The sequence below is a fragment of the Strix uralensis genome, chromosome 10, assembly GCF_047716275.1.
Source record: "Strix uralensis isolate ZFMK-TIS-50842 chromosome 10, bStrUra1, whole genome shotgun sequence".
Taxonomy (NCBI): Eukaryota; Metazoa; Chordata; class Aves; order Strigiformes; family Strigidae; genus Strix; species Strix uralensis.
The window spans coordinates 16,710,097-16,735,987 of NC_133981.1; the positions used below are offsets into that span (position 1 = coordinate 16,710,097).

The 25,891-nt window shown below is 38.2% G+C and overlaps 2 protein-coding genes and 1 long non-coding RNA gene across 6 annotated transcripts; 2 read left to right on the forward strand and 1 right to left on the reverse strand.

Moving 5' to 3' along the window:
• Window positions 1–8,005: 8,005 nt before the first annotated feature.
• SELENOK (selenoprotein K) lies at window positions 8,006–11,810 on the forward strand. 2 transcript variants are annotated; one of them, XM_074879363.1, is made up of 5 exons: window positions 8,007–8,160; window positions 8,693–8,783; window positions 9,550–9,630; window positions 10,326–10,418; window positions 11,513–11,810. In XM_074879363.1, exons 1-5 carry the CDS (start codon window positions 8,142–8,144, stop codon window positions 11,514–11,516), a joined length of 288 nt encoding a protein of 95 aa, XP_074735464.1. In that variant the 5' UTR covers window positions 8,007–8,141; the 3' UTR covers window positions 11,517–11,810. The 2 variants fall into 2 exon arrangements, with proteins under 2 accessions (XP_074735465.1, XP_074735464.1); XM_074879364.1 differs by lacking the exon at window positions 11,513–11,810 and having other exon boundaries at window positions 8,006–8,160; window positions 10,326–10,422.
• An 895-nt stretch (window positions 11,811–12,705) lies between these two features.
• ACTR8 (actin related protein 8) lies at window positions 12,706–23,288 on the forward strand. Of its 3 annotated transcripts, none has more exons than XM_074879360.1 (13): window positions 12,706–13,280; window positions 13,472–13,642; window positions 14,481–14,591; window positions 15,505–15,609; window positions 16,229–16,402; window positions 16,963–17,056; window positions 19,058–19,190; window positions 19,509–19,662; window positions 20,210–20,305; window positions 20,897–21,037; window positions 21,221–21,485; window positions 21,786–21,949; window positions 22,611–23,288. In XM_074879360.1, the coding sequence occupies exons 1-13, from the start codon at window positions 13,158–13,160 to the stop codon at window positions 22,752–22,754; spliced, it is 1,875 nt and encodes a 624-aa protein (XP_074735461.1). In that variant the 5' UTR covers window positions 12,706–13,157; the 3' UTR covers window positions 22,755–23,288. The 3 variants fall into 3 exon arrangements, with proteins under 3 accessions (XP_074735461.1, XP_074735463.1, XP_074735462.1); XM_074879362.1 differs by lacking the exon at window positions 12,706–13,280 and adding an exon at window positions 13,956–14,050 and having other exon boundaries at window positions 13,512–13,642; XM_074879361.1 differs by lacking the exon at window positions 12,706–13,280 and adding an exon at window positions 13,979–14,050 and having other exon boundaries at window positions 13,589–13,642.
• Window positions 15,559–25,376, reverse strand: LOC141947810 (uncharacterized). The gene is made up of 3 exons (XR_012630268.1): window positions 24,129–25,376; window positions 15,762–15,864; window positions 15,559–15,661 (listed from the first exon to the last, which is right to left on the reverse strand). It is a non-coding gene; the product is annotated as an uncharacterized LOC141947810 (long non-coding RNA).
• Window positions 25,377–25,891: the final 515 nt, after the last annotated feature.

The following is a 25,891-nucleotide window of genomic DNA, read 5'->3' on the forward strand; positions in this document are numbered from 1 at the left end:
CAGCTGGTTTTTAAAATTAGATTCTTTGGGGTCCTCTATCATGTGATAATGACAAAAGCAAACATGATATTCACATAAAAGCTAAATGGGGGATGAGGTCTATGTTCCCCCGTCAGATATTACATATTACTTCTTTGATTAACTCTACTATAAAAAGTCTCACATGCTTAAATTGATTTCATACGGTAACTCAAAACCATTTTTGCAACCCATAAGCCACTGTACAGCATGGCATACCAACCTCCTACAAAATGTGGCATTTTTCTGGGGGTGTGTTGCCCCAGATTGCTTCTATAGCTTGTGGGGGATTTTTTCCTACCAGAAGACCATTGTTTTAAATACATCTTTCAGAGGAGGCAATCTGTTTTTTGCAATGAATCCGTTGTCATGGCTGTAGCTTCCCTTTTATGTTCAGTAAAACCAAGGATGGCAATGTTGCATAGAGAGAAACATCAAAATCAGGAACAATAAGAACGGATAAGAATGCTGCAACCTCAATGCAATGTGCTTTTAAAACCCCTACAGAATCATCACGTCAGCACCCATTCCAGGCTTCACAGCATTTGCATCTTCCCAAACACCCCCTAACAAATCACAACTGTATGCTTTTTAAATACCTACACTGCTTGCACCCATTTAAAGGTTTTTTTGATTGCATTAACATATTTCATTAAAGTAATAACTTTTCTGAAAACAAAAATTGATATTAATACCTCAACACAACCATAAGAGCTCTTCAGAACAATGTGTCAATTATCACATCACTGTTTTATTCACCAAATAGATTATGGAATTGGCTTCATCCACCTACTTTTGACAAGTACCTTAACTGCTATTTTTATCTTGGCTGTTAAGTCTGAAACAGTTAAAGAAAGTTCAACAGCTGTAGATCAAGTACTAGAGATGCCTCTAGCAACAGTGAGAGCCTTGTTAATTTGTCACCTTACTTGCACTGCTCTTTCTAATGCAGTAATGGACACTCAAAATTTATGCTAATCTTGTCATATACAGTTTCCATTGACAAGTCTATGTTGCTGGCTGTTATGCTGCAAAGAGGGAAAAAACAAGGTTTCATTTGCTGAAATCTGATATGATTCCAAGACTGCGCATCCACATTACATCTCTACCAGCAGCAAAGTTCATGCCAGCTGCCAGTCCTCAGTGCACACAGCATATGAACAGAGAGCTAATAAGCCTGTGCCCACACTGCAGGAGTGCTCCAGCTACTGTGCAATCTCAGCCTTGGTTCATCAGGAGGGAATCCACTCTTGCACAACAGCAGTATGTTCAAGTCCCTACTGCAAGACTCTAAATGCAAACACAAAACCCCAAACATACAGTAAAGCAAATATGCATCAAGAAGAAACATTCCTGCTCACTCAGTCATCAGTGTAGATGCAGCCCTTACATATCCAGCAGAAAACAGCACTGTCTATATCCTAGCTGCATCTATTTTCAGGGACAAGTGCCATTTCAGTTGAGTATATGAGAAGTAAGAAACAATCAGGTGAGTTTGTTCTTTAACGGTATTTAATAATTTAGCAATAAGACTGCTGATTATATTAAAAGGACCAACATAACCAAGAAATAAACATCTCAACCCATAAATATTCAGCAAGTCTCCCAAGAGCTACAGCTGGAGATAGTACTCATGTTCAGTATAACTGGATTAGGCTGTGGGACAGAAACTTTCTGATAAAACCAACCACACTAAACCAAGCGTAGGAGCACAACAGACAGCAGCCAGCTCTCTAACAAAAACAACATGCATACAAATGAGAAAATAAGAACTTGAAAAATATTCAGTGATTCATGTTTCTTTTTTTCAGAAACATGTATCCTTCAGCACAGACATTCCCAAAACTCATTCCTACTAGAATCTAATACCTTTCCAGCTATGGCTTCACACACCTGTCCCAGCTATCCCATGAGGCACTGCCTACACAAGGCTCACCTGAACACCAGTGAGGCCAAAGGATTCCACTTAGTATTTTGTGTTGTAGTCATCTCAGACACAAAAATAAAGATAAATGACAAGCAGTGGCACCTTGTTGGAATGCAAGTCTTTCCAGCTTCCTTTCCCATTTTTCACATATGAGTTTTCTGAGTCATATACCCCATAGCTCTCCCACCAGGTGGCTAATAAGAAAGTTCCAGCTATCTACAAGCAGCTCCACAGCATCGGTGAGCTAAAGCCTTTCTTCCTCCTTAGAACGTATTCATAACCAAGCTATCACCTGGACAGTCTAATGCATGCCAAGCATTTAATAGAGTGTTTACAGATGACAGAAACACACTATACGCCTTAACAGGCCCCAGAGAACACATCCAATGTAAAACCTTTTGAAGGAAACCAGGTTTACTTAGATATGATAATGTCTGGCATTTAAACTGTTCTTCAGCACTCTGAGATGCCATTTGTTTCCTTAACATGTTTATCTTTTCCCAGCCTTTAAAACACCTCTCTCTGCTTTGCTAGTACCACACTGGTATACAAATCAGTACAAGCAAATTTTTGCATGCAGATAAGACTAAAATCACACTAGAAGACTATGATATCAGTTCAACCACATTGACACCTGCAGCTGATGTAATGCCTGATCTGTGGGCTAAACAGTCTGGCAGAAAAGACAACATCACACCACCTGTCTTAAAAAATCTATTCCTCTGGTTAATCATTCCTTTTAATTTCTAAAGATACCACAACAGGATATTGATGTCATTTTCAGTATCAAATTAAAATCTGGGAAGTGGAAAAAGGCATGCGAAATCTGTAGGTGTGCTTACCAGCTAATTTTACAAATAGTATTTAAAAATGTAAGAATAGTAATGAAAAAGGATAATCCAGCAAAAACCAGCATTGTCTATATCATAGCAAGCATATCCTCAAGAATTTAACACATGTATGAGAATAAGCAAGTCAGTTGTATTTCAGGCTTTGCCATTAACTTGCTGCGCAGGTTTGAGGATGCAATTTGTATTTTCAGTTGACCCATCTGATGATCATTACTTATCCTACCTACTATACTTCAAAAGGTCATTATTATGCTTATTTGTGTTCCAGCTTTTTTCATTTATACCAAAAAAATGCCAGCGGTACCGCTAACAAAACTGGAAGTCTGCTATTCCACAGCAGAGTTCTCAGCTTCTCCCCAGACTAACAAACTGGGGAGGTTAGGGGGGAGCCAACAAAACCCAACCAACCCACCCGCCAATCTTTCCCATTATATAATAATCATAAGTAAACATACAAGCACTTCTCCAACTTTACCTGAAGCCCTACCAGTATGAGACTTCTAACAAATTCCCAAAACAGTCTACATCTGTGTCTTCAACACTGGTCCTTAATCCAGTAAGAATTTGCCACTTACACATTACATAAGTGTCTAGTGGCACTGAACTAAGGATTTTTGTATAAGGGAGAATCCAAACATGTTATGACTAACTTGGTAGAAAGTCAGCAGTGTAATTAAACAAAGGAGATAGATACTGTTATTTAACACTTACGCTGCCACCTAATGGATATTCAAAGTATCACCACTACTCAGTAACCATGCATGAACCACGGGTATGAACCACGGGTATTTCTTCACTGTGGTCGGGTAGTTTTACCAGTTACTGAACATGCCCTTTTTCTGTCTGAACAGAAAATTTAGCACACTATTCACCCTGCGTAGAGGAGTGTGGAAGTTCCTTTGCAGACTCTCATACTACTTTAAATTGACGACCAATGATTTCATTCTACTGAGGGCTGAAGTCTTTGTTATTAATAAGAATATGTAACATTTACAGACTGTTATGGCTTTCTGTATATAAAGTATATGCTGTTATCTAAAGACATAAAAAAGCACAAGACAGTCCTTTGGCATTCCTCCAGCATATGCTTGCTTTCAAACTCTTAACTGTTGTAATTTTGCACTAAAGCATCACCATGTTTGCTATTCAGATATCAACATATAAAAAATCAATTTGTTTTTTGTATAAAAAAACCAATTTGCAGACAAAGTCTGTTACTAGAACATCTCTGTCCCAGCTAGGGGGGAAAAAATAGTTCACAGCATTACGTGCTTATTTTCTTGACCTGATTTTATGCTGAGATCGGAGCTGCTGATTTTGCAAAACGTATCTTTCAGTTGAAAACTGCACAAGATATCTTTAACTCAAACCCCACAGTACATGAGTATATCCTTGTCCAGGGCACCAAAGAATAAAAAAAAAAAATAGGTCTTCAATCAGTTATTCAGAACTGAAGCTTACTTAAATAGATAAATTCTGTTTAAAATTCTGACATTAAATCAACATAATTTAGTTCCAAGAACTGAGTTTCAGCTCTTCCATGAACAGCAAATTATTTTAATTTTTCCTATAAAAGCTGTTAAAAAATAGAATCCTGTGAAATATCCTCCAAATTTTATGTTTATGTTGCAATGAACGTTCTACGTTTGTAATCTGGGGTTTAGAAGACCTTCTCATTCTAATACATACAGTATTAATTGTGTGTATATAAGACAAACACTGCATGACAATCAGCTCTTCTACAAGTAAATCCAAATTACGTTTTGAATGTTTCCATTTAAATTAGGTGATGGTGCAACATGATAATCACTATGCAAACAAACTATAGGCCAGCCAAAAAAAAAAAAAAAGATGCCTTTTCTATTTTTGCTATTCAAATGCAGACAATAGTTTGCAAATCCTCTTCAGGGTCAAGTTTCCCCCATTCAGCTCTTAATTCAAAATTATTTTATCTTAAAAAGTTTATATTCATATTAAAAATGTAGCATAAATTTTAGAGAGCACAAGACCTGTTCATCACCACTTCTCTATGCACATAATTTTCTAATTCTTTTGCACCGCAACTAAAAGGTCAAGTGCACAAGACTCATCACCACTTCTCTATGCACATAATTTTCTAATTCTTTTGCATCGCAACTAAAAGGTCATCTCTTAGCATATAAAATGCTATAAAAATAGCTGACTCATGGTTTTGCTACTTTTGATTAAAAAATAGAAAAATTTACTGAAGCACAGTAACATGTTGTTTGGACACTAGTACTTAGGTATGGATATGTAAATACACAATTCACAAGGAATCAAACTATACAAGTCTACATCTGGAATAGAGCCTAAAAAACCAAACCACATAAAATCAGAAGATATCCCATTGAGAGTTCAGATCGCATTAAAAAAAGCAAAAAGCCCATTTAGTATTGGTCTTTTTCAATTACTTATCTTAATATATGGCCTACACCACTCTTCATGGCATTGTACAAATATTTACCTACCCTAAAATGATCACACCTTTCCAGTTTCAAAATAGCATCTGTATTAACTTTTAGTTCTTATGCACCAATGACTGCCTGGCTCTATTCCTCATGGTACCCACCTTCAGAAGGGGAACCCAGCTGGTTTGTATTTCTGTTGCTGACTTTCAAAACGCCTTCCTCTACTGGTTTTTGTTAAGTGCATGTGCACTGCTGCTCCGGTCCTCTGAACTCCCCTGCATCAGGCACACAGGCTGAAAGCAAAGGTGTGGGTCACTGAACTAGCAACCACAGGAGACACCCATCCTGCCCTTTGTGAAGGAGTAGCTGCTCAGAGCGGGGTGCCGGGGCTGTGGCACTACCAGAAATGAGTTCCCACCAGAGTTTACATCCACCCCTGCTGTCCCAACCACACCATGAATTGCAAATGCGTATGATAACTGTTTTCCTATTCCTCTTCTCTACTCCATCCCTGACCCAAGGACTGGCCAATGAATAACAAGCTTGATAACGCAATGCTACCATTGATTTTTAACACACCTTTTAAATCTCATATGATTTTACTTTAAAAAAAAAAAAAACAAAACCAAACAACTGAAGAACCCACTAATCAGTTTCTTTGCTGTTTGGGTTTCTGGGGTTTTTCTGTCATTTGGAAAACAAAAAATACATCGATCCTTTCTTCATGATTAACACCTTCCCTCTGAAAGATAATACATTAAAAAAGGGAATGAATTGTTCAAACTCTTATGACATTTTAATTCATTCAGGACAACATCAACTGCAGACAGAGCATGAGTTCAGGTGGAATAATTACCTGCTCATAGACAGGTTCAGTATTACATTTCTGTCTGAAGTACAGTGAAAAGTTTGGACTGTGATGTTTGTTTTTATACTAGCAAGAGTCAGCTTGTGTGTGTTTTCAGTACATCACAAAATTTACAATACCTCCTTGTCTCTATGTACCACCATTATCTTCCCATTGTCATCCTACCTCTTTCTGTCTTCTTCTTGGTAAATGTTTCTAAAACTTGTGCAATGGTTCTTTAAACATAAGATAATTTACTGCTTTGTTTCAAAGTCTAGTGAAAAGAAAACAAAGTATATTTATGAAAATCGTTTAAAAACAAGGCTATAATTTTCACATTTTAGCATAGTAATACAAAGGTCTGCATTTGTCATATACTTTCCTTGAGTACTGTTATTTTCCCACTATTTGACAATACCTTTTTAAAGTAATGTTTTCACTTTCCATATAAACTTAGTATTTATGTAACAGTATCACCTAACACATGATATCAGATCTACTATGCATTCGATAAATTAAAAGTACACAATACATCTTTCTTCCAGTTTATTGTTCCATTTATTTGGTTTCACTGAGAATCTAAAAACAATGTTCAGATGACTTACTGACTGAATCTCTGTTTTTGTTCTATACCTATATAGGCTATGTTTTGCCATTTGTAAACGGAAACTGATCTGACTACACTTGACTATTATTTGAAAAAATCATCATAAACATAGCTAAGAAAAAGTTGTCCCTGAATTTTAACATACTGCCTGCATTTATGCCCATTACGCACTGTGTAGCATCCACTACTTCATAAACACTCTTGTGCTTCCCCATTTATTGAGTGATAGATTACCTAGCTCTTATATTAATTATAACTATTTTATATACCTTGTTACAGATACTTTTCTTTCACAACTGTTTTCAGTTGTTTGCAACAGTTTATTTCAGGGACATGAAACATAAACAGTGGTCAGTTGCAAACAATTTCTTTACTAGGGGACAACTACATTGTCAGAGACCTATCATATTACAGTTTCGACTTCAGGAAACACTCTTGTGTTCAGAGGTTTAGCAAAAGACTTTACCTCATCATTACTAGGAAAAGACAGGTCTTGTAAAGGCAGTATTAAAACGCTTTCCCATTCATTTTTCCTACTGCTGTTTCCCAGCAGAATTACACACCCCTTCTCTACTAGTTTAGTTTAAAAAAAAACCAAAAAACTACATCTGCATATATAGCTAATTACCTCCAATTTTACATGCATGGATTCTCCATGACAAGAAATGATAGCCACTATTTGCAGGGCAAAGTTTTTATAAAAATAAACTAAAACAAATGCTCAACTTTGGGCTGAACATTGCCACCAACGTAACAGGAATATATAGAGCCACATACCTGTCATTACATAAAAGGAACAAAAGTTCCCTTTGGAAAGGAGGCTTAAATAAGTATCTGCATTTGGTTGTATTTCTAACGTGACTACAGGGAGTTACCACTTTTAATTAGAAAAAAACACAGGAATGGACGACTAGAGAAAATTGAGGTGGTGATAAAGGAGAAAAGCCCTAGTTTTTACATAACATCTAGAAGTTAACTATGGAAGACTTCTAAGAGCATTTAATTTTATGAAAGCTACCCTGGCATACTACTACCTACGGTTATTGTTTCCTGCTACTGTTGGTAAAACCATACGCTTAGGGCGCACGGCCCCGCCTCACACGGCGGTGGAACTCCCAGAGCACATTTTCGGAGGGAACCAGACCCGCCCGCTCTGAGGGAGGAGACGCCCCACCTGGACACCGCCCGCCCCGCAGCGGGGCTGCTGAAGGGGGCCCTTCGTTAACACGGGGCTGCACGCCCCGACGACGACGGTGGCGAGGGAGCCAGGAACACAAGCGCCCGCCAGCACGGCCACGGCCCAGCGCCGCCCCTTTCCCCTGCGCCCCGCCAGCCGGAAGCGAGCAGCCGGCACCGCGGCGGGGCGCCGCCCTCAGCGGCCCCTTCTGGGCATGCGCCTGGCGCCCGCGCCCGCGCACTGCGGCCGGGGGCAGGTGACGGGGCAGCGCCCGGGGCCGCCGCCATGGTGTACATCTCCAACGGTGAGGGGCGGCGCGGGGGAGGGGGGCCGGGCCCGAGCCTGGGCAGCGAGCGGGGCACGGCTGGGGGGCCCCGGGCCTGCGCGGGGCAGAGCGCCGGCTCCGCGCCCCGCGGGAGCCCAGCACGGCCGGCCCGCTGCTGCATCGGCCCCACGGCCCCCGCCCCCCTCGGCCTGCCTTTAAGCCTGACGTGCTGCTAAACCGTTTTTAAGGACTTTGAGAAGTCCCGGCGCGTTCTGCATACGTCGGGAGCGTAGCGGAGGAGCAGCCCAACCACGCACAGGGAAACAGAAACTGTACTGGTGTCTTTTTGGGGGTGTACCCGGACACGGTGTCTGTCTGGCGGTGGCGACCCGATTATTGCAGGTGCTTGGGTAAATACCCCCTAGGGAATGAAACTTGCGACCGTTGCCCGTGAAGTGTAGTTTCTCCATCCTGTTGCAAATCCTAGACTCAGCAGAGAGGGTTTTGTGTCACCTCCTGTACAGTGTCACACACTAAACATCTGGATGTTTTGTATCTTGATATGTTACAGGACAAGTTTTGGATAACCAGAGCCGGGCTCCTTGGCGTTTGTCATCTATAACAGATTTCTTCTGGTCAATAGCAGATTTTGTGGTTCTGTTGTAAGTAGAAATAAATTATTCTGGTGAGCTTTATTTTAGATTTGCCATAGGTAGAAGCAACTGGGTGTTAACAGTAACACTACAGTAAAAGTGTTAGATTTACTCTTCAGCATTCCATATCTACTGTCCCCAAAACATATCTGAACGCTTACTATGACTATGTGGCTTTGGTTATTAAGCACTATAGTATAATAAAAGTGTATGAAAAACGATATTAACTTACTGGCACTTCAAATGAGTTTTCTTACCTTTCTTCCATTGTAATACTGCAAAAAGAAAAAGCATATGCTTCTGTTAAACAGCTGGTTTCTAATAGCTGATCAAATAATTAAGATATTTGGAGAATTTGTACTGGTGACAATAGATTCTGGCTATGTAAAAAATAATTACACAGCAGTAATCACAAATTTATGGCCCCAGATGAAAGCCAGTTAAGAAACAAAAAGTTCTTTTGATGTGTTTAACAGTCCTTCATTACTTCAGTTACAGGTTTATACTTTATACATTTATTGCACATGTATTGCATATTTACCAGAAAACTAGATTTTATAGTTTGAGCCTCACTGTAATTTGGAATGACTTCGGATTTTATCATATGTAGAAGAAAAATTGCCAAGATTTATTAAACAACAGTGATCTTGAGAAGATACACTGTTTATTCCTGAACACTACTTACTGTTTCTTGGGCCATTTCTTATCTTGCAATCCAAAAATTCAGAAACTGTATCTAGCAATCAATTCACCTAACTCCTGTTTTATTTTTCAGTTTCCAGAGCATTATTCAACCAGATTTGAGAAGAAGAGGCTACACATCTTCTTCCTATTCAGGATACAATGATGGAAGAGGGTATTTTTTCATATTCACACTAATTCTGGGGTTTTTTTCCTATCTTAGCAAAATGGCGTAATGTATTCAGATTACAGTTGTGATTTGCATTGAATTGGGTCATGTAAGAAGCCTAAAATGTTGTTTATCTGCAGTATTTTGTCAGAAACTCGTTGATAACAATACATAGCTTTGGATAGCTGTAATAACAGTACAGCTGAAACTGTAACTATTTCTCAAACCTGCCTAATAGACGATGTGCATCTTTGTTAAAATTCTTCTTTTGTTAGACTTGCTTATACTCAGCATTTGATTTACATTAAATCAGTTATTTCATGTATTGGATTATCTTTATACAGAGCAGAACACTGTTAGAGGGCTATCATTTGTATAAACACTATAGTTGCTGTGTTTCTTTGTTCCTAATGGTTTGCCTAAGTTTTTTGTCAGACTGGGTAAAAGCCTCAGTTAGCTGTAGCTTTCTCTTGTGAGACAGGAGTAATTAGAACACTTTGCATAAGAGAATTTTTGTGAAAGTGGGGTTGGTTTGTTTGGGCTTTTTTTTTTTTTTTACAGCTTTTCACATGAAACCCAAACAACTTTTCCAGAGTTTCTAACATTCTAATTACTATCATTTGGAGACAGTGTAACTATATTTCTAATTTAACAATTTAATGCCGATTGAATAGATCTTGTTTTCCTTGCTTACTTTTCAGGCCTCCAGCACATCCTCGCCGGAGGATGGGTCGAATAAATCACTGGGGTGGAGGCCCCAGTCCACCACCAATGGCTGGAGGTGGATGAGGAAGGTAATTCCATATCTGCTGTATCCTGCTTCAAAATAACAATGATAATTGAAGATTTAGGTAGAATGGAGTGTTTTGTCCTTCTGCAAAAGTTACCAAAATCGTAAGAGAATCAGAGTGGTTAGATAACTTTCAGTAAAGCCGGGAAAAAAGGGGGGGGGGGGGGGTGTTAAAAGGTTTTGACTCAGAAATGGTGAGCTTCTACTTTTAATTGTGTAAAAGTGGATATACAAAGTGTAGCAAAGAGTTTTGAACACAGCTGATAAAAAAAAATTTATAACTTTTAATCTTTTTTGGCTGCTAATGCAAAGGCCTGTTCAGACCAGTAGTGACTGAAACTTTGTTTGCATTTTTAATAGTTATAATAGGACACGAGGGGGTTTTTTTGTTTAAAGTAGATACTTCTCAATAGAAAAGAAGGAAAATTAATAAAGTTGTTAAAAGACTATTAGTAAAAACCTTTCTTCCTGTTACAGTGATATAGCTATGCAAATCTTGAATTCTAGTATAGCATAAAAATCAGAATTACTTAAAAAGAGGGGCAAAAACCATTAAAAAAAGCCTAGTCTTAAATTTCTTACAGGTGCCTGAACTTTAATTCTGTTTTATTAATTAGTTTGGCTGGTGGAAGTTTCATCTAACACTGGATGTATATATAGATTTAATTTACTTTAAGGCTTAAGTAAACCATCCTTCTTCTTTTTCATGAATCGCTCCCCATTGTTACCATAACAAAAGTTGCAAGAAATAAACCACATGCAGGTGGTTAATACTTGTAAATCTTGTAGGAAAAAGTTCATATTCCAAAAAGCACATACACGAGTATTCCAGTTCCCTAGAATAATGATAAGCTGCTTCTCATTATTTTTTTTTTTCATTTGGATATGTTTCTTTTCTTTTTGACTAGACATGAGGCCAGCAAAGGTAGTGGGGAGGGCTTTTGGGTAATAAGGGCAATGTGTAATCTGTTTATAGAAGTCTTTAGCATGTCTCGTTTAGCTAAATTAAAACAATTTATTTTAAAATTGTTACTTACATAATTTTATCTTGCAAAGAAAGGCCTTGCTGTCTTTAAATGTAATTACTTCATCTTTTAGGTAAGCGCCTGCTGAAGAGGCAGGCAAAAGCATACACATTTGCAAGATGAAAGGAAAGAAGACTTTAGTGATGGACCAAATGAGTTTGAATGTTGTGAATGTGTATGTCTGACTGGAAACTGTTCTGTGATCTAAGCAGATTAATGAAGTTGTACTGGGAACTCCTTCTTCAAGGATCCGGTGTAACCGAACCACAGTTTTATTAAATACATGTTTACTGTCTAAAGTCTTTGTATAGTTTCTGAACATTTTACTGTAGTTGAAAAGTAATAAGTAAATTATATTTGGCTTGTCACAAGGCTGACTTTCTCATAATTTTTAGAAAAAAATCCATCTGATGTACAGTAAGCCCTTTTCTGTTCTAACGAGGAAGAATACATATTTATATTTGATACAGAAGGTCCCTCGAGTCAAACTTAAAGCAGTACTTCCTAATAGATCTTATATTTACTCTATTTTTGTCAGTACTGACATTGTGTGCTCTGCTGTATTTTCATGGTATTAATGATACTCTAAAAACACTTTTAAAACGCAGTTTACAAATTACTTTGTTTTACAATCCTTGCCTTTCACAAATTCGCTTCCTTAAGGCCCATAATGGGTTTTATAACATGCCTGTTTTATAAGCACCTCTTGAAACAGCTTCCTTCTCCATTATAAACTTACTTAAATGTATAAGCCTATTTGCTGTGTGAGTTTTGGTAAGACTTTTTTCAATAAAATTAGGCTTTATTTTTATTACATGAAGAAAAAGGTAGTGAACTGAAATACTGAGTGCTAACACAGAAGAGTTACTTTCTTTCAAACAGTAACTGCCTTTTAACTAATTTACCCCATTTTGGAATAGGAGTTTCTTATTGTTGTTCTTGGGTTTTGTTTGGGGTTTGTTTATTTTCATTCAGTTGGAGAGGGCTGCATCTATTTAAGATTAGCTACCAGGAATTCAGATTAAATATTTTCTACGAGGTGCCACTACAAATTTTTTACTTAAACCTCTCCAATAAAATCTTTAGCAAGAAATTGTAACATCCAACAATTCCCCTTGGTTAACGTAAGCACCTAAACAAAATCTGTGGGTTTTGTTGAGGTTAACAAAAGCAGCAATTAGCTGGCTTTTGCGAGGTACCTATGGTGAAATCCCCCCCTCCGGTGGTTCCCACTCCACATACCCAACACAGAGTTACTACCTCGTAAACTTGCTGTGTAACAGCAGCCTTCAGCGTAACAAACTCTTCCTCGCCTCCGCTCAAACCTCACATCTTCATGAAGGCACTTCCCGCCCACAGATCAGGCGTGTACAGGTCACCGCTAGTTCTTCACAGGTGTATCAGCTGTGCTAATTTATTTCTCGCGTCGTCCGGAGGACTGTACTACCCTTCCTCCAACCCCACCAGCTGAGGGCGTTCGGCCGTTCCGAGGCGAGACCTCCTGCAGCGGCGGGGGCGCTCCCCAGGGTCTGCTAAACGCTGCTCGTCCCCTCAGCGCAGGGACCGGCGCAGCCGAGCCCCCTCCCGCCGAGCCCCCGCGCGGTACCTGCCCGAGGGGCGGTGCCGGGCGCGGGCCCGCCCGCTTCCGCCCCGCTTGAAGGCCGCGCTGGGCCCCGCAGGCGCCGCTTCCGCCTGGTGCGGCGGGTCCGGCGGGGAGCATGACCCAGGCGGAGAAGGGTGAGGCGGAGAACGGGAAGGACAAGGAGCGCGACCGGGAGCGCGAGCAGCGCGGTGTCAAGCGGCCCATCGTCCCCGCCGCCGTGCCCGAGTCCCTGCAGGAGGTGAGGCCGGCCCGGGGGTGGGCGGTGAGGGGCAGGGTCGCGGCGGCGGCTCCTCGGGGCGGCGCTCCCTCCCCTCCCCTCCCGCCGGCCGAGCGGCCGCGCTGGGCCGGGGGGGCCCGGGCGCGGCCTTTGAAAGGCCGGGGCGGGCGCGGGGCCCCTGCTCACTGCCGTGCGCGTTGTGGTACTTTCAGCAAATACAGAGCAACTTCATCGTGGTGATACACCCCGGCTCGACCACACTGCGGCTCGGTAGGGCCACGGACACGCTGCCCGTGGGCATCCCCCATGTCATCGCGCGGCGGCACAAGCAGCCGGGGCAGGCGGCCTACAGAGACAGCTGGCTCCTGAGGGACGGCCTCAATGTAAGCAGGGGCCGCCACCAGGGGCACGTCCTCCCAACTTGCTAAAATAGAGGTTTTAACTATGTATTTCTGTTGCATTTTTTAGTTGCGTAATGCATAGCTTCTCCTCCTGCATTATGTTTTTCCAGAGAAGAATGCTTCTCAAGACAAACTTTTTCCCTATTTAATGTGCTGTAGATGCCACCTTACTTAAGTCAGTAGATTTGCACCGGTCTGTGTTTGTTTTATTTATCTGCAATGAAGTATATCTAATCAATTCATAGGTTGAGGGTTTTTATACATTGATTTCTCTGTGGTCTGATACCTCACGCAGTATTTCTGTTTATGGAATGCCAGCTGTAGAACTAGAATTGGACTGCTTGGATAACATAGCAAGTAATTCTAGTCCAACCTGCTCAAAAAATATATGTAAGTGATCTTATTAATAATTTGAATCTGTACAAAAAGTCATTAATCAAATTAATGTCACTAATATTAAACCTCACCTTTAAATAATTGATATCTATTTAAATATTTTTGCTCCTACTTACTATTTCTGTAGTTAAATTGGTAATGTCCTGAGCTCATCAACTCTGGAGATGAAGTCCAGCAGCCATTACAATCGGTTAAAAGATTCGAGTTGACTTGGACAAATAAGCGATGGGAACTGTAATATTAAAAAGTTGCTTTAAAAATAAGCATATGTTCATTGTACAACATGCAAACATTCTGTCCTTTCTACAGCCTATCAACTCCAGTAATGATTTCATTGTTTTAATAATAGCTTCAGTATTACCAGTATACACACATGTAGTTAGAAAGCAAGTGTTTACATTGCATATTTGTGGGTTTTGTTTAGAAACCTGAAAGTACTGAGCAGAGACAAAATGGCCTTAAAATGGTGGACCAAGCAATATGGTCCAAAAAGATGTCAAACGGTGCAAGGCGTATACCAGTGTCACCTGATCAGGTAACTCATTCTTAAGATTTTTATTAAGTTGTTAGTTCATGTAGTCATTTGGTGTGATGCTGTGTTTTAGTGGACAAGAATAGATATCCTTTATACAGCTATGTATGACCTAATTCTGAAGATCTGAGGAAATGAAGATTTAAAATGGTTCTTTGAGGGCTGGGGTCAGGGGACGTTTCTTTTTTCTTTTGAAACAAAGAAATTGACTCAACAGTCAGAATCCAATATAACTGTTAAGCAGGTATTCTTTATTAGCAGTGCTGGGGTCGCCCTGGGGATTCTCCACCATAAGGGCTCCCAAGAACTAGCAAGGGACATCAGTTCACATACACATAAATCATACATACTCATTAGATTTCCTGGAAAGGGGTGTCTTATGATAATGAGTTCCTGGAATTCGTTTACATAGTCCGAGCATGCGTAGTAAAAATAGAGTGAGGGTCTACCATGGTCAAGGGAAGAAGTAAGTAGTCTTCTTCACGGTGTTTGCTAGTTGATCATCTTTCCTCAGCATGCACTGTGAAGTAAAGTCCAGGTGCCTTCTTCCTAAATTAGCAAAATCATCCTCCCTAGATAGGATCTCTGTCTCCTTTAGTTCAAGTCCCCCTTATCTTAGTTTGCCCGTTCTAGGAGTTGCCCAAGTGTCCACTGAAGGCTTTGAGTCTGCTATCAGTGATTTACGTACGGAGATCTAAACAGACAAAGACGCCTAGGGAAACAGTTAAGGAGTCCTTGGGAAACAAAAAAAAACACAAGCAAAGCTTTGAAACAAACGAAGTAAAACACAAGCGAAGCTTGAATGCATCAGCAGTTTAGTCTTCAGAAATTCATTTGTTTGAGCCCTTTCACTTTCATGCATAAAAAATGACTGGTAAAATTCTTATCAACAGCATTTGTTTTGACTACATTTCAGGCCAGGTCATACAACAGACAGATGCGGCCAGCTATTTTAGATCACAGCTCTGGGGCCAAGTGGACAAACACATCAAATCATCCTGAATTTTTGGTAGGAGAAGAGGTAAGATTCATTTTCGTGCTGAAACGAGGCTTCGTATGATGTCTTAATGCAGCTGTGTAATCAGAGGCAGTTAGCTGTATGTTAGTATGTACTGAGAGACACATAAATTTAGTCAAACAACATATGAGAAGCTTTACTATGGACTAACTTACCATTCAGCAAGACCGGACAGTTTCCCCCATTTGTCTAACAAGTATCCTGGATCCTTTGCCGCTATAAATTAGTGTTTCTGCCGGGACTAGGTGAGAGTTTTACCTGTGTCGTATAATTCAGACAAAAGCCAAGAAACTGATAGAAGGATCAGTACATAGAATCACTGCCGAGTAATTAGGTAATTCATGAGCTTCAAAGAGTCTTTAAATTATTTTAGTTACTAATTAGAGATAATGGAAAAATACACTGTTATGTTTGGTAGATGTCCATGGCTATGAAAATTCAAACAATTTAAACCATGTATTTAATGTCTTTTTTTATTTTAATGCTGTTAAAAATAAATCCACTGTATTGCTGTCACATCGGTCTGAGTGTCTTGTTGTATCTGCTTCTGAAGTACTTCTCTAGTATTTGTTACTAATCTTCTTGGAAGAGCAATGCATAGAACATTGTCTCTTTTTTTCAGGCACTGTATGTTAATCCACTAGATTCTTACAACATACATTGGCCTATTAGAAGAGGGCAGTTGAATCTCCACACAGGACCTGGTGGCTCCCTCACTGCAGTATTAGCAGACCTTGAAGTTATATGGTCACATGCGATACAAAAATATCTGGAAATACCATTGAAAGACCTAAAGGTGAGCTGTGAGCATATGAATGTGGGCTGTATCCACTTCTGTAAATGTTACTATAAAAGAAAAGCAACCTGCTGTTATTGGTAGCTTCTTTCTTCCTGGTGGTTTTCTTAACAAATAAATTCTTTCTGCTGGTGAGCATGGTTCCTAAGCCTTCTTTTGGAGTTTTGTCCATGTCTTTAAGACAAAAATTATTAGTAGAACTTCTAATAAGGAGGTTTGGAAATGTCATTATAGAAATTTCAGTCTTTGTCTGTTTGAGTTTGTTTTGTTGACTATACAGGAGGCAACTGAGGAATGGTTACCTAATACTTGCATAATTTCTTGTCCCTGCTGAGTAGGTGTTTTTCTCATATCTGCTGTACTTCTAAACATTTTAGTGGCCTACAACTTTGTACTTACTTGAACTCATTTTTTAAAGTATTAAAAACCTTCCCCTTTACATAACTTTGCTTCTTTTAATAGTTTGTCTATAATGCTTTCTTCCTTAACATCAGGTATTCAAGAATGTAAAGAGAAACTTAATTTGAGAGCTGGCTTTAATTCACTGTTCTTATCTTCAGTACTACAGATGCATTTTACTAATTCCAGACATCTATAATAAACAACACGTGAAAGAACTGGTAAATATGATCCTAATGAAGATGGGCTTCTCAGGTAAAACCATACATAAGCAAGCACTTAATCATTAATAGTACAAAGATAGTTTTTTCATTTAAGGCACATTTTTGCATATCAGTCCCAGTTTGGCTGGGACTAGCACCCTTCACCTTTTGGTGTTGTCCCTTTTGATGGGGCAAAATGGTTGGGTAGCATTGAAACAAGTTTCTTGGTTTGCTATTATGTATTCCAGCTGTGGGCTTTGCACTTCAGCTGAGATAAAAGTCGCAACAGTCTGATTTCTCAAGTATTTCTAAAATGCACAGTGTTAACTCTACAGAGTATTAAGATTCTCTGACTTCAAAACAAAAGCATATGATGTAAGATGCTGCTACTGTCCTCTCTACAGGATGACATAATAGGAGGTTTCAGAGTTGGCTTAAGTGCATACACTAAATATAGAAGAGCAATAAAATTAAAAAAAAAAAAACCCAAGTAACTGTTAGCTGCTTCTGCATATGGAGGGAAAAAAAAGGCAGTGCAGTTTCAGTTAAACTGCTGGAAGTTTCTAGCTAGTCTTCTGGAAAGAACTGCTGTAGTCTTAAATACCTTTCTCTGATTTCACATTTAGAGAAAACACAGAAAGTTATTAGGGATGGCACAGTTAACCCAACCATAGTTAATTTGACATACATCAGAGTAGTAGTACGTGTGGTGCTGCAAAGTCATTTTTTCAGTATTAGTTATGCGAGGAATGAACAGGAAGGAGGCTTAAAAAGTGGACAAGAATAAGTTAAATGGTAGAGACTAGTCAAACAGTAAGTTATATATAAGATGTTGGAGATTAAAACTGCTGTTGTTTAATAATTAATCACTACAAAGTGCCAACAGTTTCCAAGTATTACTCTCAGCAGAATATGTGCTTAGATATTATTGTTTAAATAGTGAACCTGTTTAGCCTCTTCTGTATTTAATAGAAGATGCTCATTTTACAAAAAGACTTCCCATTTGAAAGAATTAAGAAGATGGTAAATGAACTCTGCAAAAAGAGAGACTGATCTCATGAGATTTAAATTTTGTTCAGATGCATATTTATATATATATATATATGATACAATAAAACGAACAAGCCATATTGGCTGTCTTGGTTTTTGGTCAGAATGGTTCTAAATCATACTTTGATTCCTCCCCAGTTTTTGCATAGAAGGAATGTGAACAGTACCTAACAATACTATCTAAAAATGTACTGGCACTAGGATAGAAGAATTTGCCGTGGAAATGAGTTAGCTTCAGAGGAACTGGAACAATACTAAGAAAAAAATACAAAGCTTCATCTGATACATGAAAGGGAAAGTCAGAAAGTATCATTAATAACTCTTGAAAGTGCCATCTCCCAAATAATAGTTTGGTGAAGAGCTGAACTAGTTATACAGCATAAGTAAATTCTCTTAATCTATCTAAAAACATTTGTCACTGAAACAGTAGTTTTACTTAGTCTTTGTCTATAACGCAGAGCTCGACCAAGCAGGTTTTTTCCTTCACTGTCTAGAAGTACAGCCTGAAGCTTCCAGTAGTTCTCACGTTTACGTATGGGCTTGTGATACAAATACAAAGGTACTCTTTTACAGAGTAGATTGAAAGGAAAACAGAGCGTGGAATTGGACCTTGTTTTATAACTCCTTAAAGAGCATGTCTAAAATGCTAATGGTAATGATGTTTGATTAAAACTAAAAGAAATTTAGGAAAATGCTTGATGTGCATCTGATAACCAAGACCCTGCAGTACACCCAAAACAAAGTCTGACGGCGCTGTCTTTAATCTTGCAAAAAGTAAAAATATTTGAGTATAGGTGTCCACCCTGCTCTTAGCTTTTCTCAGGACTTTAAGGGCTTACCCGACAAAAAAATCTGTAAATCCCCCCTACCCCATCTTCACTAAATACACAGACTTTCAGTGCAGAGTCATGCTGTTAGAAGATTTTAAAAGCCATTAAGATGTCCTCTGAATGTCAGCAACATGGCTCTGGAGCTTGGATATAATTTTTTCTCCTACTGCTAGGAATTGTTGTACACCAGGAGTCTGTCTGTGCTACGTTTGGAAGTGGTTTAAGCAGTGCATGTATAGTAGATGTGGGAGATCAGAAGACAAGTGTTTGCTGTGTAGAAGATGGTGTTTCCCATCGCAACACCAGGTATCTTTTAATATGCAGTTATTATCAGCATGTACTTAGTTGTTTACCAAAGACTTGACTTTAAAAATGAGAAAAATTTTCTGTATACAGGGGTGTTTTACTGTGAGCCATGTATCAGGGTCATCATGTTACAATATGAACCTTAGAGAATTCTGGCATCTTTAAAAGAAGAAAACAGGCAGAACTGATACTGTGCTCTGCAACTATGTGGAAGGCATGGTCACAGCATGTCTGAAATGTTTCTTGTATTCCCATGCATGGTACTGTAGAAGGCCAGTATTTCAGCAAATAAATAAAATAATCTTCTCTGTGCTTTAGGCTGTGCCTTGCATATGGAGGATCTGATGTGTCAAGGTGCTTTTATTGGCTTATGCAACGAGCAGGATTCCCATACAGAGACTGTCAGCTAACTAATAAGTTGGATTGCCTGCTGCTTCAGCACCTAAAGGAGACATTTTGTCATCTAGACCAGGTGAGAAGAAAATAGTGTATTCTCCAAGTAATTTTTTTTTTTTCCTTTACAGAATGCTACTCTGGGGAACCTTTTTGTGAGTCTACAATTCCTTGTAAATGGAATAGAATGAAGTATTTTATTCAGTAGAATATTGGCAAAGCTGGAGAAGCTTTAGGCTTGAAGTATTTGTAACTTGTTTTATTTTTCTTCTAATTGAAAGGAATCCCAGCTCTTAGAAAGGTAGTTGCTTTGTTCTTATTACTGAAAGAAGCTGACAGTAGCTGCATATTTGCTGTTTTTTCAACTTCAGTTTTGTAGGATCTGCCAGCAGGTCTCTTCTTTTTGCACAAACTCTCATTATAGAGGTTTAGGCATGTAGAAAGCTGTTTTGGCAGATCATGCTACAGGGAAAAGACTTACAAAAGGATTCAAGAATAGGTAAATGTTCATAGTCTGAAAAGTTTTGTTACTTTTTGTTGTTTCCTACAGTTTAAATAGATTATGCAGTTTCTTATATCTCTTGTAAGAGATGCAGTTTTTTTATTTGCATTGTTTTTGACCTCAGGATATTTCTGGATTGCAAGATCATGAGTTCCAAATTCGACATCCAGATTCTCCAGCTTTATTATACCAGTTCCGATTAGGGGATGAAAAATTACAGGTGACTTTTTTTTTTTCTCAATTGCAAGAATTATATTCAGCATTCAGGCTCAGCACCTCACTTTGTGTCGGTCCAGTGCTAGTAATCCCACATGACTTACAGATTGTTCTTAACTTATGCTTGTTGATAGTTTGAAAATTAGTTACTATATGTATGAATAGGTTTAATGCAGCACTACAAGACTTCCTAACTAGCTTTAGCCAGAATGGTTGCAACTTCAACTGAATATGATAGTTATCCTTCACGTGCAAGGAATGAATACTAATTTTGCAAGTTGTTCAGCTCACCATTGAATTTTCTAATTTTGTAACAAACTGCATTTGAGTACTTATTTTATCATACAATGCCAGAATCTGTAAAGAAACTTATATACCTGTACTTATATACACGTACAAGTGTATTTGCTGGGATTAATTTAAATTAGACAAAGCTGAAGACACTTTAGCTGTTTACAAAAATATTTGGAAAAAATATACATTTAATTTTGAATTGTGAGAAAAGTAGAACAAGGTTTTTCTTTTTTTTTTTTATATTAAGTGCCAAAAAAAAGAAAAACTGTAGTAAAACCATGCCAAATCTCTCATTCTTCAGGCTCCAATGGCTCTGTTTTATCCAGCAACTTTTGGAATTGTTGGACAAAAAATGACAACTTTGCAACACAGGTCACAGGGTGACCCTGAGGATCCTCATGATGAACATTATCTGCTAGCCACACAAAGTAAGCAAGAGCAGGTGTGTGAATGCTCATTTTATTTTTCATTATTATTTAATTGGGGAATAAAATCAGTTTGTTACCTGGGTCAGAAGCATTAAAGAATAAGTTTAGAGTAAGGAATTATGGATGTCTAGACAAGTCTTTAGAACTTTAGATCTTTCTGCTATTATAATAGTTCAACTTGTTTTCTCATTTTTAAGTCTGCAAAAGCTACAGCTGATAGAAAATCTATGTCAAAGCCTGGTGCATTTGAGGGAGACTTGAGAGGCCAAGCCTCGGACATTTCTGAGAGGATCTACCCACAAGAAGTGGAACTGGGATCTTCCCAGGGTGATTGTATGATATCTGGAAATGATTCAGAAGAACCTTTAACTGCACACATGTCCAGGAAAACAGCTATTTCTCAGTTTGAAGGCAAAGCCTTGGGCCTTGACAAAGCCATTCTTCATAGTATTGACTGCTGTGGTAAGAATCACATTTGTACAATTCTGTAAAATATGCATGTTAGTGTGGATTTATGGTAACTCGTATATTTTACCAAAGTAAGATGTATGTCCCTAAGTTTTACCATCTCTAGAGTAGCTACACTTCTTTGTTGAGGTTTCTTAAGCTAGACATTTTGAATGTCCAGGAAATAGAAAAACAATTTTAAAAGCAAACATCCATTTCTATCTGGTTTGACTTGCAGTAAATCCTTTATAATACCAATACAGGCCATAATAACTTTAAAAGCCAGATACATTTATATATATCCATTCATTCCAGCGTCTGATGATACAAAAAAGAAGATGTACAGCTCTATCTTAGTAGTGGGAGGAGGCCTTATGTTTCATAAAGCTCAAGAGTTTCTTCAACACCGAATTCTGAACAAAATGCCACCTTCTTTCAGAAGAGTTGTTGAAAATGTTGAAGTCATCACAAGACCTAAGGTATACTGTTAACTCTTAGCTATATGGTTAATAAACTACGATTGGTTGAAATCTTTGAAAGATTAAAAAAAATATACTCTTTCAAAACTGCAGATTAGTTGAATATTTGTGGAGATTTAGGAGAGCTTTCAGCTCATAACATAACTCTCTCCCAGTTACAGGCAGGAAGTTGGAAGTATAGTAAGAGTGTCACTAAAATGTTTATTAACTGAAATGTTTATTAGCTAAAGGCCATATTCTTAAGCAGTTAGTACTGGTCTGTGAAGTTAACCTGTCTGTTCAACAAGAAATTGTGTTAGGGTTTATTATTAAGGTAAAAGAAAGTACGGCATTAAAAGAGCAATTTTCACTTCGCATTAATGAGGCAAAATTTCTAAAATCAAAACTTGAGTGTATTTCAGAGCCTCCATTGCTGAAGGCAGGATTTTCATGACACGTCTAGAAGGCATCTTTAAAAAAAAAAAGTGACTCCTTGAAACATCTTAAATATCTTTTTATATTTCAATCTTGCTGCTTTTTCTGAATAATTTTGAAAAACTTTTCTCCTCCCCTCTCCCCCAAGATACTAAGTGGTAAATACTGTTGGAAAAATGAGGATACAACTTTGAGGACTATGCAAAATTAGACCAGTGATTGTGTACAATCTCTGTTTTGAATTTAGGATATGGATCCCCGCTTAATTGCATGGAAAGGAGGTGCAGTTTTAGCCTGTCTCGATACAACTCAGGAGCTATGGATATATCAGCGAGAATGGCAGCGCTTTGGTGTCAGAATGTTACGAGAGCGAGCTGCATTTGTATGGTAGTGGATATGTTTACAGTGAAACCTGCTCCATTGAGGATGCCCTTTTTTTCCAGTGCAGATGTATTCATCTTCTGCTGTTAGATATTTTTGTATTTTATTAAAATTAACTTCAACTGAGATTTTTCCCAAAGTGGTGCAAAAAATCCTACTCATAGTGCATGTTACTTCAGCATTGCTATATGTCATCATTTCAATTGTATGCATTGAATTCTGTGTAGAGTATCACAGCCATCTCCAAATTAACTACATTTATATGATACAGGTTATGTATATTAAAATTGCACAATGTGGGACTTTGTGGTATAGAATATTGATATGGCAGATGTTAAGCCAAGATTCATTCCAGATACACGTACATAGAAGCAATATCTGAAGAGTGCAGGCTGTGAGTTTAATGCCTTATTCTGATTCCTGCTCTAATGTTACCAGGAGATGAAATTGTTACATAAGTGATCATCATGTAAAAAGTGAAATGGAGAACCTACAGTTCTGTGGGTATTTTGATTATATAATAAATTATATTATTCAGTGGAAAGACTTAAGAATTCAGAAGTGGAGCATTTTTTTCTTGCCTGTTTTCATCATCTAAAGCTGTTGTTAGCTTCTCCTTATCCATGGTAGTTATCCACCCTTTCCCCTATTTAAAAAAATCCACTCTAACACACCCAAAAGAACTAGATGCATTTTTATATAACCCACATAAACCTCAATCCTGTGGTACAGGTACATGGGCTTTGCTTTTTCTTCCAACAAATAATTCTTAGAGTGCTATTTATGGGTGTTTTTATTCTGTAACAAAGGCTCCTGTCACCCCCAGATCACACCTCAAATCCATATCTGCAATTATAATCTAGATTAAACCTATTAAAGCACTTCTAACAATGTAATAAATAATCAAAGACCAATAAATATAGTTTCTACAAAGCACACAAGAAAGAACTGGCTTCCTTTTAATCTGCTTTCATTAAAAATTCTAAAGAGAGAAGACAGTTCTATCCAAATTACACTGTAATCTTATCTGAAACTATTTTACTGCAGGCTGTGGTTACATTCTTGTATTTTACTTAAGACTAGGACCTTTGGGCTCTCATTTATTGAAGACCACATATAATACTTCAAATTTTACTCTGGCAAGTTTAGATGTCATTTCTGGTGGGCAATTCCCTTCAAAAGCACAATACTCATTTCAACTAAAACAGTAACATAGCCCCATCTGGAGTTTCCTAAGCAAACCTGAGAGAGTTTCTACTACAACGATACCTAAAAGGCGGTCTCCTTCATGTGATCTTAAGTCATCTAAAAGGATGCTTGCACCAAAACTCAAAAGAACAGGAATTACAGCAATACTAAAGTTCAAAAAAGTGAGAACTCTTACCTTGGTCTGTGATGACGCAAGCTACTGCAGCAATAATACTACAAGTAGAGCAGCAAGGAGAAAACACCCAAATCTTCCAACTGAATTGATTGTGAGAATCTCTGTAAGAGAACCACCACTTTAAAACAAGTCTTGCGCCGCTGAAAAAGCTCTCCAGTTATGGAAACGAGCATTTCCAATGTCCACACATGGAAGAGAAATTGTGCTGGAAGGTGATGCAAAATGGTTAATAATCACATTGAGAACTACAGAGCTGGTGACTAAGTCAAATTTTCTTCTCTACTTTGAAAGAAACGGGACATACCAGTCTGAATCTGCTCCCTCCAAGTTCTTCCTGTGTTTCTGGAATGCATGTCCTCCTGCAGCCTGACATCTATCTCATCAGTTGTTCTCTTCTTGTGAGCAATAGGTACAAAATAACTAATTCCTGTATTAAGTATAAAACATCAACTTTTAAGAGGAGGAAGATGAAAGGCAAATTTTGCCAAGGTTGGTATACATAAAGTCATCTAAGACCAGAGTCATCTGCTTTTTAACAGGGTTTTGACATTCAAATATCTGTATACGAAAACATTTATTTTCCCAAATATTTGCAAACATGCAGGGGAAAATCTGCTGAATATACACGATACATAATGCAACAGAAAATACTGAGCAGTTTCTGTTTAATTTGCATTGAATATTGGCTCAAGAATGATAAATACTTAGCCAACCATTGGCTTTCATCTGCGTGCAGTTTGTTAGGTTTTTTGTAGGCCTGGGGTGGTCATATCCACACTTGGCAAAGTAAGGAATTACCTTAGAATAATCCCAATACACAGTTAAATGGGATTTCTGCACAGATTAATTCCTTTCATGTATTTCCTTCTGTACTACAGTTTGAGCTCCTGACAAGAGTACTGTGTTTCCTAAAACTGTTACCAGATTTTCTTGAAAGGTAGTTTCCTTACAACTGGTATGAATAACAAAACTGAAGAGAGTTTCACGAGATAAGTAAGAATCTAAGAAAATTCAGTGTAAATATATCAGTATGTTTGCTTTAAGCTTTATAGCACAGGGCTGCTCTACAGAACAATATAGATTTAAATTACCACCATGAGAAGAGGCTTGATATCTACCAATTTGTAAGTAAAAAACAAATTTAATAAAAAAATTGTGATATACAGTGCTATCCTTGTGTCTGTTAGTACAACTCTATACATCAATTAACTACATAAAAGCAAACACTCTTTTCACTGAAAATAAATAAAAAATCCTGGTATCCTCACAGAAATTCTAGTTTCATTTATCTATTAATGAAGTGAAATCCTAAAGAAGGGTATGGGAGGGAGAAAAAGTTCAAAGACATCACAAAAGCAGTCATTACTAAATTATATCATCTAATACTTAATTGCATTTCAAATTGCATTTAATAGGCCTTAAAACTATTATATATTCTTAACATCAGAATTATAGATAGTGCATACATTTATCTTTAAATCTAGTAGTCTAATATAACAAAACAGGGTGAATGGCTTAGGAATTACAAGCAAGGTGCGTTTTGTGTTAGTGAAGCCTAATTAACTAGTTACTATATGTTATGTTTTCATGTTCATTGATTCCTCTCATTCTGAACAAAATAATACTGTTTAAAAGCAGTCTCAAAAATAAAGAATATAATCTCAAAGAGTAAAATAACATTGTAACAGTGGAGCTGAGCTCTTCTGAAAGCAGCCACAGTTGGTTTAGACCATCTCAGTGTTTGCTGGCCAGCTCCACTGGTT